At 48.8% G+C, this 17,472-nt stretch overlaps 6 protein-coding genes across 6 annotated transcripts; 1 reads left to right on the forward strand and 5 right to left on the reverse strand.

The window, feature by feature from the left end:
- Positions 1-270: 270 nt before the first annotated feature.
- Positions 271-1,778, reverse strand: BDV59DRAFT_195032 (acyl-CoA dehydrogenase family protein; the record flags this gene model as incomplete). The annotated part of the gene is made up of 5 exons (XM_073692488.1): positions 271-755; positions 809-898; positions 952-1,179; positions 1,235-1,544; positions 1,605-1,778. The coding sequence occupies 5 exons, from the start codon at positions 1,776-1,778 to the stop codon at positions 271-273; spliced, it is 1,287 nt and encodes a 428-aa protein (XP_073545030.1).
- A 589-nt stretch (positions 1,779-2,367) lies between these two features.
- On the reverse strand, positions 2,368-3,429 carry BDV59DRAFT_195033 (phenylacetaldoxime dehydratase family protein; the record flags this gene model as incomplete). Its single annotated transcript, XM_073692489.1, has 1 exon — positions 2,368-3,429. One exon carries the CDS (start codon positions 3,427-3,429, stop codon positions 2,368-2,370), a length of 1,062 nt encoding a protein of 353 aa, XP_073545031.1.
- A 1,306-nt stretch (positions 3,430-4,735) lies between these two features.
- On the reverse strand, positions 4,736-5,894 carry BDV59DRAFT_184676 (PhzF family phenazine biosynthesis protein; the record flags this gene model as incomplete). The annotated part of the gene is made up of 1 exon (XM_073690720.1): positions 4,736-5,894. A coding segment is annotated over one exon (1,067 nt), but the record flags the coding sequence as incomplete, so codon positions are not given.
- Positions 5,895-9,031: 3,137 nt separating this feature from the next.
- BDV59DRAFT_184677 (FAD-binding oxidoreductase) lies at positions 9,032-10,940 on the reverse strand. Its single transcript, XM_073690721.1, has 2 exons — positions 10,306-10,940; positions 9,032-10,252 (listed from the first exon to the last, which is right to left on the reverse strand). Exons 1-2 carry the CDS (start codon positions 10,922-10,924, stop codon positions 9,231-9,233), a joined length of 1,641 nt encoding a protein of 546 aa, XP_073545033.1. The 5' UTR covers positions 10,925-10,940; the 3' UTR covers positions 9,032-9,230.
- A 611-nt stretch (positions 10,941-11,551) lies between these two features.
- Positions 11,552-13,387, forward strand: BDV59DRAFT_195036 (MDR family MFS transporter; the record flags this gene model as incomplete). Its single annotated transcript, XM_073692490.1, has 4 exons — positions 11,552-11,854; positions 11,916-12,075; positions 12,158-12,287; positions 12,337-13,387. The coding sequence occupies 4 exons, from the start codon at positions 11,552-11,554 to the stop codon at positions 13,385-13,387; spliced, it is 1,644 nt and encodes a 547-aa protein (XP_073545034.1).
- A 1,760-nt stretch (positions 13,388-15,147) lies between these two features.
- On the reverse strand, positions 15,148-16,984 carry bgt2 (GPI-anchored beta-1,3-endoglucanase EglC). Its single transcript, XM_073690722.1, has 2 exons — positions 16,670-16,984; positions 15,148-16,606 (listed from the first exon to the last, which is right to left on the reverse strand). The coding sequence occupies exons 1-2, from the start codon at positions 16,862-16,864 to the stop codon at positions 15,317-15,319; spliced, it is 1,485 nt and encodes a 494-aa protein (XP_073545035.1). The 5' UTR covers positions 16,865-16,984; the 3' UTR covers positions 15,148-15,316.
- Between the last annotated feature and the right edge of the window lie 488 nt (positions 16,985-17,472).

Consider the following 17,472-nt stretch of genomic DNA (forward strand, 5'->3'; position numbering starts at 1 on the left):
CATGGCATTCTAGTTTTCTAATCTTTGCTCTTCCCAGTAGTATCTCTCGTCCATCTAACATTAGAACTGGAGGATGAAGGAAATGGCTATTAGGCATGGAGGTTTCTCATCCCAAATGGATATGGTGCTAACATACTAGGAGCTTACATCTGCGTATGACGACGACATAGTATAAGTGTGCTAAGCCACCAGTCGTATAGAACTAGGGGCGTTTCCTAAAACAAAACCGCCAACTATTCCGTTCCATACCGCAGGTTCCTGACAGCGTATTCACAGCTTACTATCGCCCTTCCGTTTCATCGCCTTTATCTCCTGGTTGATACTTAGATCAGTCAAGATCTCCTCGCTTCCTCCTCCTATTACCATCACCCGCACATCACGGCTGACTTGTTCGATCCTCGCCCCGCGCCCATTTTTGGAGTATCCCAAGCCACCCATCACTTGCTGCGACTCCCTGTTGACCATCTCAAGGGTACGCCCAGCCAGGACTTTGAGGTTCGCGAAAAGCCCACCCATTGCTGCATCTTGACCCTTTTTCTGGGCCATTTGTGCAGTATACACCAACTGTTCCATCCACGCGTACGTTGAATCCAGGCTGCGGCCCATGGCGCTGAACTTGGCACGAATCAATTGGTTTTCGATAAGCTTTTTGCCGAAGGTTTCGCGACTGACGGCGTATTTATAGGCATCCTCTGAACAGACTCGTGCCATACGCAGCGACGTGCAGGCCAGCCAAAGACGCTCATGGTTGAAATCTGGAGTCTGTTAGACTAGTCGTGGTTGAGATACGCTTTATAGGATATCCTACTGCTCATAATTATGGGAAACCCCTTATTCTCCTCTCCCAGAAGGTTGACCACCGGTACTTCGACTTCGTCAAACTCAATATAAGTAGATCCTAGGGATGTTATTAGTACTTTGCTGCCGCCTCGCCAACTAGTTCCCACTCACCACTTGCATTCACCCCTGAGTTCTCAATCCTTCTGCGGCTAACTCCTTTTGTATTTAATGGAATTACGAGCGCAGAGACGCCCAGAATTCCTGGACCTCCTGTTCGAACAGCCGCAGTGCAATAATCAGCGGAGATGCCGTTTGTGATCCACTTTTTGGCTCCATTGACTATGTAGACGTCTCCATGCCTCTTTGCAGTTGTACATATGCCTGCAACGTCAGATCCCGCTATTCGTCTATTAGCCCTCATGCGTTCTACTCGTCCGAATGGGACCCCTCATACCGTCTGGCTCGGTAACTCCGAGGCAAAACTTTGTACGGCCCCGTAACATGTCGGGAAGATACCGTCGCTTCTGGTCCTCTGACCCAAAATTGATTATTGGGGGCGCACCGATAGAGTTTCCACATCCCAATGCCCATATTATCCCAAGATATCCACACCGAGCAAGTTCGTCAATGACGACAAGATCGTGGAACGCGTCCCATTCACGTGGATTGATATCTGCAGGGAGCCTCTGGCCATCGAGATAATTGGCTGCCAGTGGGTATGCACTCACGGCTGTGTATCCCAGTTCTGCATGCTTTTTTTGAACCTGCGGTAGCCGTAGAATCTCGTAAGCAGCGATTTTCCTGTTGAGGTTGCCTTGCCTCACCTCTACCGGTACAGAGCCTGCCTTCTCCCAGTCCTCGCAAAATGGCGTAATATTCGTGTCTACATACTCACGTACTTCCTCCTGCAGCCGACGATGGGAGTCGTTATAGTAAGGACTGTAGACACGATTCAGCCACAGCGGGTCGCCGAAAGGTATGTTCGAAACTGAGGACATTGTGGATTTTATACGAATTTCTCCGATATCTGCGGGACAAATATCGACGGGTCAAAAGATCCCCTTGTGTCAACTTGTTACGGTGTCGTTTTATACGATCCACATTACAGCGAGCAATGTCCGGGGCTCGGACCGCAGGTCGAAAACCTGTCGGCGAGACCGTGTCCGGCACAAATTTTGCAATGGGTAAAAGGTCTCCCATTGTCGCGTATATTTCAAAAGTACAGGTTAAGGTCTGATCCATATCAGTCCTGCCTCTTGCTGTCATGTATTGTGGTTTCTACGGACTTCGACGTGTTGTGTTTTTGGTCATCGGTCCGGGACGGACCGAAAATTTTTCAGGACGGGCATCGCAGAGTCATTAGGATAGACTCTAGTTTCAGGGGCTTCGAAAGCTGTTAATATGCCTTCCGGGTTAATTCATGCGAAATGTCGCTATATGGGCGTTTGTGTATTCGTCATCCTGTCGAACTGTCTTTTATCCGGAAGTATATTCTGAAGGTAGATCTTTGAAAACGGCACATAACTACGGAGCCAGACGCTGTGGCTGCGCCCAATACAATACAATTTGGCCTCATTTGATGTTGCTTTATATATCCTCGCCCATCAGATCTATATAGCTTATCACTCCTGTATTGGGAGAACAATTGATGTACTCGAAATGCGCCTCCCCCTGCTTCAATACAGATACCTCATGCCAGGTTCTCATTTTGCGATTATCCCCGAATATTTTAGCGTGTTTCATGGCTCCTTTAAAGATTGCAAGATGGGAAGGGTGTTGCTTGGCCCATTGTTCGAGATCTTCCAGGTTCCTAAAAAAGCCCGCAGCACAAGTTTCTTTCAGCGGTTCACCATCACGCACATTCTGAAGAAAACGTAACCCTAATGCGCCCGACTCCTCCCGGTTATCCAAGAGGTATTTTAGCCCGGTTTTTAATGCCGGCTCAAGCATTTTTTCGTACGCTTCGGCCTCCATTGCATCACACCCCTCCCAAAATTGACCGGAACGAATGTGGACAAAGTTGTCATATGGATTGTAGCCAAACAGTCGCTGACCTAGTCCGCGGGGTGGTTTGTGTGGACATCTTGTCCTTTCTGATCTCTCAGGAGCAAAGGCATCGTGCCCTGAACTCGGAATTCGGTCTCGAGCAGCGCCCCAATAAGCGGTTAGGGTGTGTTCTGTTGGTGTTCCCTTGGATAATCGTGCGAGCCCGGGAAGATAATCAATACCGGAGTAGTTGGTCTCTAGTCGCATTATCGGCGTAGTGAATCGCTCACACCATATACCAATATGAGGCGCCTTAGCATATATGTCCATAAGACTTAGCTGGCGGAGGTCCTCTTGGTAATCTGCCACATTCTCCCAGTAACAAACAAAGACCATCGTATTTGGAGTATCATCACCATCCAAAAACCGGAAGGTCTCCGTTGATCGAGACCTGTCGAGGCTCGATATCGACTTGATCCAGCTTTCGACAGCTGCCACAGCAGTCCGAAAGACATCCCGGCTGGACGCGGCGTCTTCATGTCGTTGGATACCAACATACGCAGTATGCACATTCAGTGCATCCGGGTATACCAATCGCCAACGCTGGACCGGAGGCTTGTGGCCCTCTGGCTTAGCTAGAGGATAAATACGATCTTTTGGCATTGTCTGAAGGCGCCTTTCAGTTGTTCTCAGAAACGGTCCGCAGACTGGGATAGGGGACACATGTAATGCTTGATGAGATACTGAAGTGAGTCGAGGAAACATGACCCTAGTAAAAGACTTGTAGTTGAGTATCTAGTAGTGCCTTGGGATTACTTCGAATGAGTTATCTTATCCCCCCGGTGTCGACGCCCCGCAACCACAGTGTTGAATGCGGGGACGACTTGGCGTTTTCCGTGGCCATTTTAGTACATAGGTAGTAGCGGTATCCAGCACAAAGAAAAGAAAAAACCGAAGATTCTGTGTTGTTCGCTCTGGATTTCGATCATTGTCGTGGAACGATGTGAAAATGGCACAATTTATTTACATGGGCTCTCACTCATTATTAAGAGGGAGGTTGATAAGAGCATCGCATCCGTTCAGAGCCTACAAAGGCTAGCTCTTGTTTGGCTTTTATGAATGCAGCATTTGGCTCTGAACAACTGAGAGGGGCACTGGCCAATTCAGTGGCACTGCGCGAGCGCCTGGTTTTTTCTCAACCCACCTTTTCGCCTATCCTACCAGATTTGGAGTCCGAAGCATGTTCTCAAAAGGGCGCGAAGTGGAGTCTCTGCTGCCAACTCGGCTGTCGCTCCCACCGCTGCCACACGGAATTGGAAAATTAATCATCCTGGTTGGCAACGCTGCAGGTTGTAGATCCTATGACTCTTTGTATGGCGTATAACTCGTTTGTGAGCGAATGGTCTTTGCCTTCGTGGGACGACCAAATTTGTCATGCAGTGCGGAAAATTGTTGAGGCAGCCGAGACAAGGAAAAGAAAAAAAGACACTTATTTGCCCTACAAATGTGCTAATTATTCGTCCCGCGACCAGGACCCCCTGAAGGTCAACGATACCGCTGTCAGATATGGCCCAGATCGCAGTTTCCAGACTCTACAGTATGGAGGATTGGTGGTCTCAAAGGTCGGTTCGAAGAGCTGAAAGGGCTCTGTTACACAGCAATTAAATTGCTAGCATACTGCATACATCCCAGAAAGAGATATCGTGGCTCTCTCAAACTGTTTTGAGAATCCAATCGTGGGAATCAATGATTGCAAGCATGTATTAGATATACATGATTGAAGTGTTGTATGATGCCAACCAAGGTGAGGACTACAAGTAATGGATACCAGGAAGGCCAGATCTCCTGCATGCGTAGGTGGAAATTGTAGTTACTCAATTGTCTGTTAGCCTAGGGAATAGAGAAGCCCTTCACTTATTGACTGCTCCCAGAACAGACATACAGCTACAGAGGACTGACTGCGCGTGTACTGGGATTATATTTCTCCAATTGGTAGTTTTCATATGTGGTTATCATAGAGTAGATCTGTACTAACACACCCTTCCATGAATTCTATGACAATTATATCTTCAACTCGCCTGTGCTTACTTGTGCTGAGCTGCCCTTCAAGGTAAGCGTTTCAATCTTCCGCGTTGCTCCAATATCTTCAGTGAGTTTAACTGTCAGCCCAATATCACTTCGACGCCCCATTTCAACACCCTGGACAACGTGATAATCGAAAACGGATTTCGAAGCATCAGAAGCGGTCAGGGTTAGATATGCCACCAACCCACTTGCTGCACTACCCGTCGCTGGGTCCTCGAATGTGCGGAGGAACATACGGGACCGGATGACAGTTTTCCCAGTAGCCTCATCGTAGACATTTGGGACGTAAAAGTAGAGCAGGAGGAGACCAGACCCCTCCCATCCGTCATCGAGATAGCCTCCCTGGGAAGCTGCGTCGCAAGGCACAACCTCTCCTCCTACTGGACTCTCAGTAGCGGCCAATGCTTCGAGGCTGGGCAGCTCGACATGCACTTGGCTCATGCCTTTCACGATGGAAATAATGGGAAAGTCCGCTACATTTGTCAGATACCGCCCGAGGGAGGGATGGAGCCTCAAAACCTCTGTAAGTGGGTACCGAGCAGCATGAATATGTGCGTTGTGGGCAATATTGGCTTCCACGACTCCTGGTGTAGCGGGTGCTTGGGCCATTGCGATGGGCCCGGACTTTGTAATGAGGGTGTTGGCAGTGCGGTCTTCCTCGTTAGGTGACAATCCCAGGAACCAGGAAACAGCGCCGATGGTAGGATGTCCAGCAAAGGGGAGCTCCTCATCGGTGGTGAAAATGTCAATGACACGTGATGTAGAGCCCGTCTCGTTTGGATGTACGAAGATAGTCTCGGAGTAGTTGAATTCGCGCGCAATCAACTGCTTTTCCTCTTGTGTTAGAGGCTTCTCGGTTTGCGGCGGGAGGAAGACAACCCCGAGTGGATTGCCAGAATACGGCTGGGTGGTGAAGACATCCAAAGTTGTAAAACGCAACGTGCGACTCATGATGAAGCAAGAGGTGAATGATCGTGAGAATGTGCTTTGCGGGAGGCACAGAGGGAAATAGCTAATAATTATATGCTGGCCATGAGTCATCCCGAAATTGTGGAGATGCTACAACTAGGGCTTTGTCCATAATCCATGGTACCCATCTCCACCTCCCATCACAGATGACCTGTGATGAATAAGCTGTCCCGAATAAATCTGGATTGATAATGTTAATGTCAGGGTGAGTCTTCGACGTCATAAGTAGGCGCGCCCCAACTTTAATTTGTATAAAAGTATCTGCGATATTTATCATGAATGTCATTATCGTCCTACCACAACACTATCATGACAACCCCTGTTGCTCCCGAAGTTCCCCTGTCGTGTAGTCCAGGAGAGGGTAGATGCCGTGAACATGCCAGGTTCACAGACGATGGTCTGGAGGCAAATGCACAGGTCACTGGTAATCCGCTGTCGCGATTTGGTCCAGCTAACTCCCATCGGCTAACAAGAGATCAGAGCATGGAAGATTGGAAATAGACATCCGTGAAGACAGTCCTGGGGGATCGGGGCTCATCGACGCGCTGAAAAATCAACCGTCCGATAAAGCCAGCCCACCACCTGTAGATGAAACGGACAGCGGGCATTTCCCCCTCCGCCTCAATATAGTGATCCATGTTGTCGGGTCTCGTGGGGATGTTCAGCCGTTCATCGCCGTGGGGCAGAAGTTACAGCAACATGGTCATCGAGTACGACTTGCTACTCATTTAGTTTTCAGGGACTTTGTACAGCAACATGGATTAGAGTTCTTCAATATCGGAGGCGATCCAGCGCAACTGATGTCGTTCATGGTTCAGAACCCAAAGTTGATCCCAAAAATGGACACTATCCTCCATGGCGCGGTCGGTCGACGGCGCAAGGAGATCCGGACAATGATCGGTGGATGCTGGCGCTCTTGTATCGAAGCTGGCGAAGGCCTCGACTTGACCAGTGATGCTCCATTGAAAGCACAACCCTTCGTTGCAGACGCTATAATAGCCAATCCTCCAAGCTTCGCTCACATTCACTGCGCAGAGAAGATGGGAATACCACTACATATGATGTTCACGTTCGTCAGCAAAATCTGAGCGGCATGTGTTGCATTGCTTACAATTTCAGGATGCCATGGTCACCCACTCAGTCATTTCCACACCCCTTGGCCAACATCCGCGCATCAAATGTCAAGCCGTCTGCTGCAAAATTTGCGTCGTATGCCATTACTGAAGCTCTGATATGGCAGGGGCTAGGTGACTTGCAGAACGATTTCCGGCGATTCGAACTAGGACTGGAGCCCCTTGATGCAATGCGAGCCCCTAGCATAATGCATAGATTAAGGATCCCATTTTCTTATTTTTGGTTTGCTATACATGATATAATTTTTGTCCAGACAACCACTGATTTCTGCCCAGGTCTCCTTCCCTGCTTCCTAAGCCAGATGACTGGAAGTCGCACATCGACGTATGTGGATTTAGCTTCCTTGCGTCGGATAGTAAATACATTCCGCCAGATGACCTTGTTCGCTTTCTGGAAGCGGGCCCCCCACCGATATATATTGGATTTGGTTCCATAGTGGTGGATGATCCAAATGCTCTTACGAAAACAGTGTTGGATGCTGTCAGGCTTACTGGTCAAAGAGCACTCATTTCCCAAGGCTGGGGTGGATTAGGTTCCGATAATCTCGACCTCCCCGATGTATTTTTCCTAGGGAACTGTCCGCACGACTGGTTGTTTCCACGTGTTTCCTGTGTGGTGCATCATGGGGGAGCTGGTACGACGGCAATCGGACTGGCTCTGGGACGGCCGACGACTGTTGTCCCTTTCTTCGGGGACCAGCCATTTTGGGGTCAGCTAGTTGCGTTGAACAATGCCGGCCCATCCCCAATCCCATACACGAAGCTCACGGCGGAGCGTCTAGCCCAGGCAATTAAATTTTGCTTGGAGCCGGCCACTATCTCAAAGGCTGAGGCTTTGAGTGCAAAAATCCAAGGCGAAAATGGGGCTCAGGCTGGAGTCGACAGTTTTCATCGACACCTGAACCTGCGCAAACTGCAGTGCACGCTGTGTCCTGATCGTCCCGCAGCATGGCGTGTCCGCCGGACAAAGATTTTATTAAGCCCATTCGCTGCATCAGTTCTTGTCCAGGAAAATCGACTGCAACCCCAGGATATAAAACTGTATGTCCTTCTCTCCTCTCGTGATAATATGAGCTCTAACGTAATTGGTGTTGAGATATCATCCGGCTCACTACGACATCAACCGTGATTTACGAAACCCCGGGTGTCAGGGAGCTGAAGGCATCGCTGGCCCAATAACTAATTTTCTGTCCTCTATTGTTGAGGTGCCAGTGAACATGGCTCAGAATCTTAGACATCCACCATCTGCAAGGTTTGCGGAAAGCTTTGGCCTGCCATCATGCGATGCTCGAGCTTCCATGATTACCACATCTACGGATAGAACCAGCACAACTGCAGTGGAACAATCCAGCAATGGCTCGATGAACGCATCTATCAGCGAGCAATCAACCGCGGCAACGAGCACTGTCAGCACAGATAGTCAAGATGTGCCGACCATGAGAATTAAGCATACTATCGGGGACACAGCCCTTGCCAACACAAGCTATACAGGCCGCCGAGTAGTGAACTGGCTAGTCCAAATACCAATGGGTGTTACACTAGGGCTATCCCAGGGGCTCCATGAGGCACCCCGTTGGTATGGCGATCAAATGGTGCGCGACTTTCCAAAAGTGAAAGGACTAAGGTCTGGATTTTTGGCCGCAGGAAAAGTAAGTCAGGTAAAGAATGCTGTGTTTGTTTGCACTATGACTTAGCAACACATAGGAATTCGGCTATTCCCTATATGATGGGTTCACGGGAATTGTCACTCAACCACGAAAGGGCATGCGGGACGCCGGGGCTCCAGGCCTTGCCAAAGGAATCGGGAAAGGAGTTGGCGGTCTAATCTTAAAACCTCAGGCTGGTGAGTTTTGTTGTCTTAGCAGATGTTACGTGACTGAACGCGAAGACAGGCTTTTGGGGTTTATTTGGCTATCCCCTGAATGGAGTACACCGTGGAATAGAACGATCGTATGGCGAAGACCGACAGGGCTACGTAATCAAATCGCGAATCCGTCAAGGACTCGAAGAATGGGAGACGGCTTCACAGGAACAACGGGAGGCAGTATTGGAACATTGGCGGATATATGAAAAGGGCGTTCGTATTAAACAGGAGGGGTGGTCCCGATCAGCAAAAGACTAGTCTGACTTGAGACCATATCACTCCGATATCATGGCAATTAAAACCTAATGAGGAACCATTACAACAAAATGCATATCACATCCCTATGCGTTCCCCACGGTGCAACGAAAGATGCAACAAAAAGAGTTTGTTTCCTGTGCTTTGTGCGATTGATTCTATTCTTGTAGACCTAGTTTGAAACCTCCTTGGCACCCTCTCTGGAATAGCCCATCTGGATCATAATCTCTACTCACACCCCTCAAAAAACGCAGATTCTCTTCTCCGTATCCCTCGAATGGCTGCTGCCACTTTGAACAATAGTTAAGGTAACGGTACGGGTGCTCCGTCCCGCGAGCTTTGGCAATTGTGTCGATTTTCTCAATGGTTTCACGTATTATTTTGTCGACGCATTTATCGTCCTTCGGCAATCTCCAATATACTGAGAAACTGACTATAAGGAGAGGGTCATCGGTGCTGTCATGAATTCCGAGCGGATTTGGATCTCCTATCGCTGCCCATGAGGGCAGAAGCGGTTGCATGACAATGGTCCAGATTAGTCCTTTTACTTCACGTAAGGACCTAATGGCCCCCTCGTGAGCTTCACGTGCAGCTATCATCGTGGGCAGATCGTTTTTTATGGTCGTGGTTCCGAAGGACCATCGTTGTCCTGGAGGGCTGGTTGCGTTCACCTCCATGGTGGCGGAAGTTATTGTATGGGTCTTGAAGGTGCTCCAGAAACGCCATAAAGTTGCAAAACCAGAGCTCTTCCAGAAGGACGGCCACTCCCTGAGATCCTGGGCTGGTTTAGTATGGGCTAGATGTACAGTGACCACCTGAATGCCTAACGCTTGCACATATGTGAAACAAGCAATGGCTCCTGCTGCGTTAGGGTCGACACTAGCGCTGCTGGTCTTTGGGTCGGAACGGTTCACACTGTTGTGTAGAGCCACAAGTGCTTTGACTGACTGAGACCCGGGTGCGTAGAGAAACCCACTCCAGATCTTTGTAGACGGGAAGCAGCGCACCGTAAAGCGGGTGATGATGCCGAAGTTGTTGGAACCACCTTTCAAGGCACGCCAGAGATCAGAGTATGAGGTTTCTGTGGCTTGAACAATGCGACCTGAGGCAATAACAACTTCATAAGCTAGTACATTCGAGCAGGCCAGGCCGAATCGGGGTGTAAAGAAAGATACACCTCCTACAGACTAAGTTAGTTCAATGGATGCCGATCACGAAAAGTAGGGTGCGCACCTCCTAATGTGTAACCGGCCACTCCGACATCAGAACTTCTGCCTCCTACCACTGCAAGTCCTTTCCCTTCCAGTACTCGGGATACGTCAATCCACCGCAGACCTGCCCCGAGCACTACGCTCTGCTTATCATCGGATATCGTCACCTCGCGGAGTGAATTGAGATCAATCAGTATTCCTTTGGTACTCGCAGCTCCAGAAATAGGAGATTGACCCCCGCCACGGATAGCAAACAAATCATCCTCGGTTTTATTTGCTGATCGTGTCTGCCGTATATCATACTCTTCCTTTATAATAACAATAGCCCTTGCCAACTCTTCCGCATCGCGCGGCTGGACAATCGCTTCTGGCACGATCTCGCGCTCTTGTTGTGCCCAGTATGCATCAATAGACTTCCTAAATTCGGTCCTGTCACTCGGCAACAAAACGCTGCGAGGCAATGCTGCCAGTAGCCTGTTGCTTACGGTGCTGAGATGAATCTCGTTGACCAGCGGACGTTCAACTTTCAACGTAAAACTGCATCGCTGCGCCACAAGAATAGCCATAAGAACAGCCGTCAAAATACCAAGGGAATATAGAAGCAATTCCATTATAATTGGCGCACTGCCAATATGATACATTGTTACTCAAAGAATTCGAAAAAGGGAGATGAGAACTTCAACTCTGAGCACCCGACACTAAAATCTTATGTCATGTGATGGGAGACTGAACGCTATACCTATAATTTCACAGCTATTAAAGTACCGACTAACTATGACTCATTCTACATTTTCTGGTTCAACGTGTATGGATCTGTTGATGGAATCCTTGATCAGCTGTCAACAACCTCTGCCAACAGATCTCACCCCGCTGCAAACATAGATGCAGTAACTCATGGTAGTAATCGAATTACGATTAACCAAGTCTCAAGCTACGACAAGTTTTAATAATCGGCCTTTTCGGGCCCCCGGTTTGCCGGTCAGATGCTTACGGATGAGCAAGTAACCATAGCCGAGAACCTTCCAGCTCGTATTGTTTGCACGATAAGCAAGCCACCACATCCAGTGTCGGACATCGGAATTTCGCATCCTTAATTCCTTGTAGATTTATAGACAGGCTAGAGTCATATCGGGTTATTCATGCTGTATATATAACGAGCTTCTGGGCCCATGAGTATTAAATCTTCATTCTTGAAAGCGAAAAATTTCATCAGATACAATATAATCCAAATATATCACGCCATTAAGTTACGAAACCCCACAGGCGGAATGGATGCTTCTACAGTGTCCGAGGCAAGCAATGTCGACCAAGAGAAGCAACATGCGACGGATAAAACCGTGGAAGCCGAAGATACTCAATATCCTAGCCTCGCTTCCACGGTGATTATCATATTGGGTCTATACCTTGCTGTGTTTCTCGTGGCTCTCGACCAGACTATCATTGGTGTTGCTATCCCTGAGATTACCAACCAATTCAAGAGCATTGCGGACATTTCATGGTACGGAAGTGCTTACTTTCTGACATCGACGGCACTTCAGCCTTCGTACGGAAGGCTTTATAAGATTTTCAGCGTATGCGTAGTACCCTGAGTCTTTGATCAATTTATTAGTCTCTGACCTCGATTATGGCTAGGTGAAATGGAGTTTCCTTGTTGCCATCGCATTTTTCGAGGTCGGCTCCCTGATCTGCGCCGTTGCGCCTTCCAGCACCGTACTCATTGTTGGACGAGCAATTGCTGGTATTGGAGTGGCAGGTATATTCTCCGGGGCAATGGTTATCATTGCACTTACTGGTATGCTCATGCTTATACTTCTGCTCATTCGTCTTCATACCCCAATCGCTCGGATAATATCAAGCTTACCATGTCTACCTAGTCCCATTGCCAAAACGGCCTCTCGTCTTTGGAATGTTTGGACTGGTCTGGGGTGTGGCCTCAATTGTCGGTCCTTTGCTTGGAGGTGCCTTTACGGATGGAGTCTCATGGCGGTGGTGCTTCTATATCAAGTGAGATACCCGTTCTAACCTACAAGCATATGGTATTCATATATCTTAGTCTTCCTATTGGGGGAATCTCCATCGCAATCGTGCTTTCTATCCTTCGATTGCCTTCGAAGAATCAGCCCCTAAGTCAACCGCTCTTCGGTCGGATTAAAGAGTTGGATCTCATTGGTGCCAGTATTCTCATACCCGCCATAGTTTGCTTGTTGCTTGCCCTCCAATGGGGCGGCAACCAATACCCCTGGAACAACTCTCGTATAATTGGGCTATTCATTGGGTTTGGCCTGATGCTTTTTCTCACAGTCTACACCCAAATCAAACTTGGAGACCGGGCAACACTACCGCCACGGATCATGAAGCAGCGTGCTGTAATTGCCAGCTCGAGCTTCGCTATGTTCTTTGGGGGTGCATTTTTTGTTCTAGTCTACTACCTCCCCATATTCTTCCAATCTGTACGTGGCGCTTCAGCGATGACATCAGGGATCCAGTTGCTCCCTGTCATGCTTGCTACGGTTGTCTCCTCCGTCACTGTTGGGATCTTGGTTACGGTCTTTGGATATTACACACCATTCCTGATTGGTAGCACAGCGATTGGGTCCATCGGGGCAGGACTCATTACTCTGTACTCAAAAGATATCTCCACAGGAAAATGGATTGGGTACCAGATCCTCGTTGGAGCCGGCGTGGGCGCCGGCTTCCAGATCCCTATTACAGCCGTCCAGGCGGCCTTGCCACCTGATGATATACCGACGGGCAGTGCAGCTGTTATGTTCTTCCAGACCTTAGGGGGTGCGCTCTTTATTGCTGTTGCCCAATCTGTCTTCCAGAACGGATTGATTCAAGGGATTGCTGAATATGCACCGAAAGTCGACCCCACGGCCATAGTAAAAGCGGGGGCTACCGAAATGCGACAGGTCTTGTCCTCTTTACATTTAGAGGACGAGCTAGGTGGGGTGATTGATGCTTATCTTGGTGGGCTGCAAGACACGTATCGCGTCGCTCTCGCGATATTTCTCGTCTCCCTCGTGGCAAGTTGCTTTTTCGAGTGGCGCAGCGTCAAAGCCCAACATGAGGAGACCAAGAACAGTTCTGTCCCAATAATGTGATTAGACTCGGCCGGGGAGAGGAGTCCTTTGGCTTTTGGAATATGTTCTGGATGCAATCCAGGTAAGGAGGGAGGTGATACATCTTGTGATATCTAGCTTAATCGTATATAGCGGAAGGGTGTAGTAGACGGATAGAATCTTACAGTCATGGAATAGCTTAAAATCATATCAAGCTCACTGTAGTAATCTTCAAGGAAAAGAAGACAGTAATGTCTTGTACCTAATATTGCCCTGATGCCGAATGTATCAGATCGTCCATGTGCCACTCTTAAACCATCATGGTGCATATGTTTCCAATCTCCGATCTGACCTATCAATGGGACCATGGGGTATATATATCAGGAAAGGTAATCCGCGGAAATGCATGCACAGAAACCAATGTAAAATGGTCATAGGTAGATCGCAAGGGAACCACTCAAGAATGGTACCAACCCGCCAGATACTAAGGAGCGAAGAAAATTAGAAATTGTCACATCGGAGCTGCTAATAATCTGTTTAAAAAGAGGAAAAAAAAACTGAAAAAAACTGGAAGCCCTGCCTAGTGCCCGGGCACTAATCTGAAGTTCAGCTAATAGTTGATAGTTACTATGTCCAGAGATACACTGTAACTATTGAGATAACTATCATTTCCACTCATGCTCCTCGTAAGCTGGTCATTATATGAAATATGCAAGTCATACTCTATCAACCAGGGAACCCAAGCCACCCGTTTCTATCTATAAAACAAGTTCTCATTTTATGGGCAACTGCCTTATTAGAGAACATTCCAATACCACCAGGGCGCTGTCACCGACATAGATGTCAAAGCTCTGGATTTTGCTCTGCAGCTCTATCTACAAACCAGATTCCCGGTCTCAGAAGCAAGTTCACTCGAACAGAATCTCACGCCTGGTCGGCATAATCCTCATTGATGCTATATTTAGGTAATATTGGCTTCTTTCTCTGGGTTCTGACATTAATGAATAGTTCTTGGATATCTTCAGTGTTGGATTAACAGATAGTATGTAAGTAAATGACGCCGGCTTTGGAAGTTCCGCTGCATTATCGTCAAAGTAGGAATATATAGCACCGAGATTGTTAGTCATGAAGCATAGTACTAACAGGCATAAAAAAACTTGTCCGTCACAACCGCCTAGTTAAGTCTCTGCTTGTATCACGTCAGAACCCATGAAGAATTTTTAGGTAATTTCTATGGCCTTCCCAATCCGGACATCGAAAGAGGAAAAGTGCACAATTATATAAGCACGCTATGCTGGCCAATGAAGGAACTATCTGCTCCATCGACCAATCAAATTCTCATCAATTATACACGGTTCATGCCCCAATAAAAGAATTCGAATAGAAAGCGAGCATCCAGAAGCTCCCACGGATTTTTAACAGAAGTTGTTCTGCTAAATAAAAGGGACACGACAATGCTGTGTACGGAGTTCCAAAGACCATGAAAAGAAAGTGTCAATTCCTTCTCGTCGATGATCTCACGAGCCCGAATTTGACCCTTAATGACGTCTCGCATCGAAAGGGGTTCCACCCTGACAATTGGATTGTCGGGTAGAACCATTTCCGGCCAGATTCAGCGGCAAAAACTTGATATTTCCCGTTGCGGGTGTTGCATTCTTCCTACCACGCGGGGGCCCCGGAACTGGAATGTGTTAGGGTAACCAAGGCCTTGTGTTCCCTGAACAATAAACTGAGGCATAGAAAGTGGAATAGTGTAGATAAGGTACAAGAACTTTCAGCTGATCGGCAGAAATATGATCAGCGTGAAGATTCGCCGAAAGCACTTTTTATTTCTATTAATTGCACTAGTATACAAAACGACCAAGGCCGAAAGCGAGCGAATTAATTAGTCTAGTCATTGCGAATGAAGACAAGCAGAATCATAAGTTGTTCAAGGCCGGAAAACAAGGTGCGGCATCCGGTAAAGAATTTTTATGCCGCAATAACCACCATCAGGGCGAGAAGAGCCACGTGGATAACGGAGGCCGAAACACTGTTGGCAGCACCAGTGAACATGGTGGTCGAAGAAGGCGATGCCGAGCCACTGCTCTTCGACAGGCCGACATTACCGGCAGTGGAGGGGCGGCTAGGAGCCGTGAAATTGGAAGTACGGCCACCGGTGGTGTTATAAGAACCGTAAGAGCCGTAAGGGCTGTATGTTCCGGAGTTGCCGGCGCCTCCAGTAGAATTCGATCCACCACCAACACCAGCACCAGATCCGGAGCCGGAGCCAGACGTAGAGTTCCAAGAACCAGCGCCAGCACCGCTAGCACCAGAGCCCGAGGTGCCCGAAGTTCCGTGGTCAGCGGCACCACCAGGACCACCAGCACCTTGAGCTCCAGTGTTGGATCCAGAGCCAGAGCCAGTGCTGCCAGTACCGGAGCTACCACTGCCGGAGCCACCGCCAATGGCGCCAGCAGCACCGGTAGCGCTTCCCGTAGGGGTGCTGACAGCGGAAGACGACGAGGAGGTGGAGGTGTTGGAGCAGCTCAGGTCAAAGAGAGGGGTGGTGGTCAGGGTGCTACCCACGATACCAAAGCTAGGATTGGGGGTGACACCATCAGAGGCATCCTGGAGGATGTACCACCAAGTGTTAGTCTCGTCGAACAGAGGGCAACCAACTTCATCCCAGAAGCGCTTCGCATTGGGGATCGAGGCAACAGCGAGATTCTCAGTGTCACCAGAGACAGGCCATCCGGTCTCAGTGATCCAAACCTCCTTATCACCGGCAGCAGACTTGGTCTTTTGCACGGCCTCGTCGAAAAGCGCCTTACCATCGTCAATGGAGTTGGCCATGGTGTTCTGGAAGTAAGGGTAACCATCAAAGCCGACCCAGTCGACGGCATCAATGACGGCAGAGTTTGAACCGTTTACCCAGTCGTTCCAGGTATCGACATGCCCGAGGGGAGCACCGCTCAACGCCGTCCCAGCAATAGTCGAGCGAACCTCTTCAATGTAGCCGGCCAACACGTGGGGGTCAACTCCAACCCCAGCGTTCGCCTGCGTACCAATCACCGAGTTACGGTACAGATCCTCGCTTCCAACGGAGATACCGACAACAAGCTTGGCAAATTCTTCGCCATACTGGCTGATGGCGGACTTGAGAGCAGCAATCTCATTGTGCATGTTATTGCCCGAGGCCCAGAGGCCGAGCAAAAGGGATGTGTTCTGAGCAATTGCGGCAGGAATGGCAGAGATAGGATCACTGGAGGTTCCGGCTTGCTGCATAGATGTTAGTCAAACGGATGTCTCGTGGAGTTCGCTTTTGTCACGGTGAGAGCTTACGATCATGGTATAGAGACGAGCGCTGGTGAAGCCAGAGGCGCCGACAAGATTCTTGGCGGTTGAGAATTCCGACTGGAAGTCTGCCTCATACTTGCTGCTGCCGTCTGGTTTCTTGTCGCCATAATTGAAACCCTTGTATGCGGCCTCGGACGTAGCGAGCGACAGTGCAAGCGCAAGTAATTGCCTAAGTTGCATTCTGCAAGCGAGGGAATTGAAAGGGGAAAGAAAAGGATGGATGAAATAAGAAAAATTGTTTCTATAGAACGATAAGAGATAGGTAGAACGATAAGAAGTACAATTAGTCTCGAGACGGAGAAGGGACAGTGGTTTAAGTAGATGAGACGTCCTGCCTCGAGCCGTTCAAGAAGGGCAACCAGGACGAGCAGGGAATTCTAGAATGTCACTGCAGAGTCTAAGTGGACCCTATCTGCGGTGGCCAGATCCATGAAAGGTTGGAGTCTAAACATAGGATCGTTGAATCATACTGGGGCTGTTCGGATGAGCCAGCCCGAGCGTTCAGCGTGCTGCCACTGGCACCGCCGATTCTGAACCTCTCGCCTTCGATTTTACAGAGCATATATGCCGTATACATAGTAGTTAAAATAGACTAAGGACAATTCAATTGTACTCCCCGACTTGAAACAACGGTGTAGTCCTAACCTCGCATCTATTGAGCGGGCATGTCGGAATGTTACCCTGAACAATGCCACCACCAGCGAGGAGTGGTACAAGTGGGCAATAATGGCGTTCACTTTCCACGGATTCTACTTCAACGGTGCTCCAAGAGTATGGCTATTGGCTGT

This window comes from Aspergillus ambiguus (genome assembly GCF_047715705.1).
Source record: "Aspergillus ambiguus strain CBS 117.58 unplaced genomic scaffold BDV59scaffold_33, whole genome shotgun sequence".
In the NCBI taxonomy this organism is placed as follows: Eukaryota; Fungi; Ascomycota; class Eurotiomycetes; order Eurotiales; family Aspergillaceae; genus Aspergillus; species Aspergillus ambiguus.

What these genes read in the sequence shown, in the direction of transcription:
- bgt2 (XM_073690722.1), bottom strand. Translation starts at nt 16,864, where the DNA reads ATGCAACTTAGGCAATTACTTGCGCTTGCACTGTCGCTCGCTACGTCC. An exon ending in CTCGTCTCTATACCATGATC is followed by an intron (nt 16,607 to 16,669) that starts GTAAGCTCTCAC and finishes ACATCTATGCAG; the next exon opens with CAAGCCGGAACCTCCAGTGA.
- BDV59DRAFT_184677 (XM_073690721.1), bottom strand. Translation starts at nt 10,924, where the DNA reads ATGTATCATATTGGCAGTGCGCCAATTATAATGGAATTGCTTCTATAT. An exon ending in GGCCGGTTACACATTAGGAG is followed by an intron (nt 10,253 to 10,305) that starts GTGCGCACCCTA and finishes CTTAGTCTGTAG; the next exon opens with GAGGTGTATCTTTCTTTACA.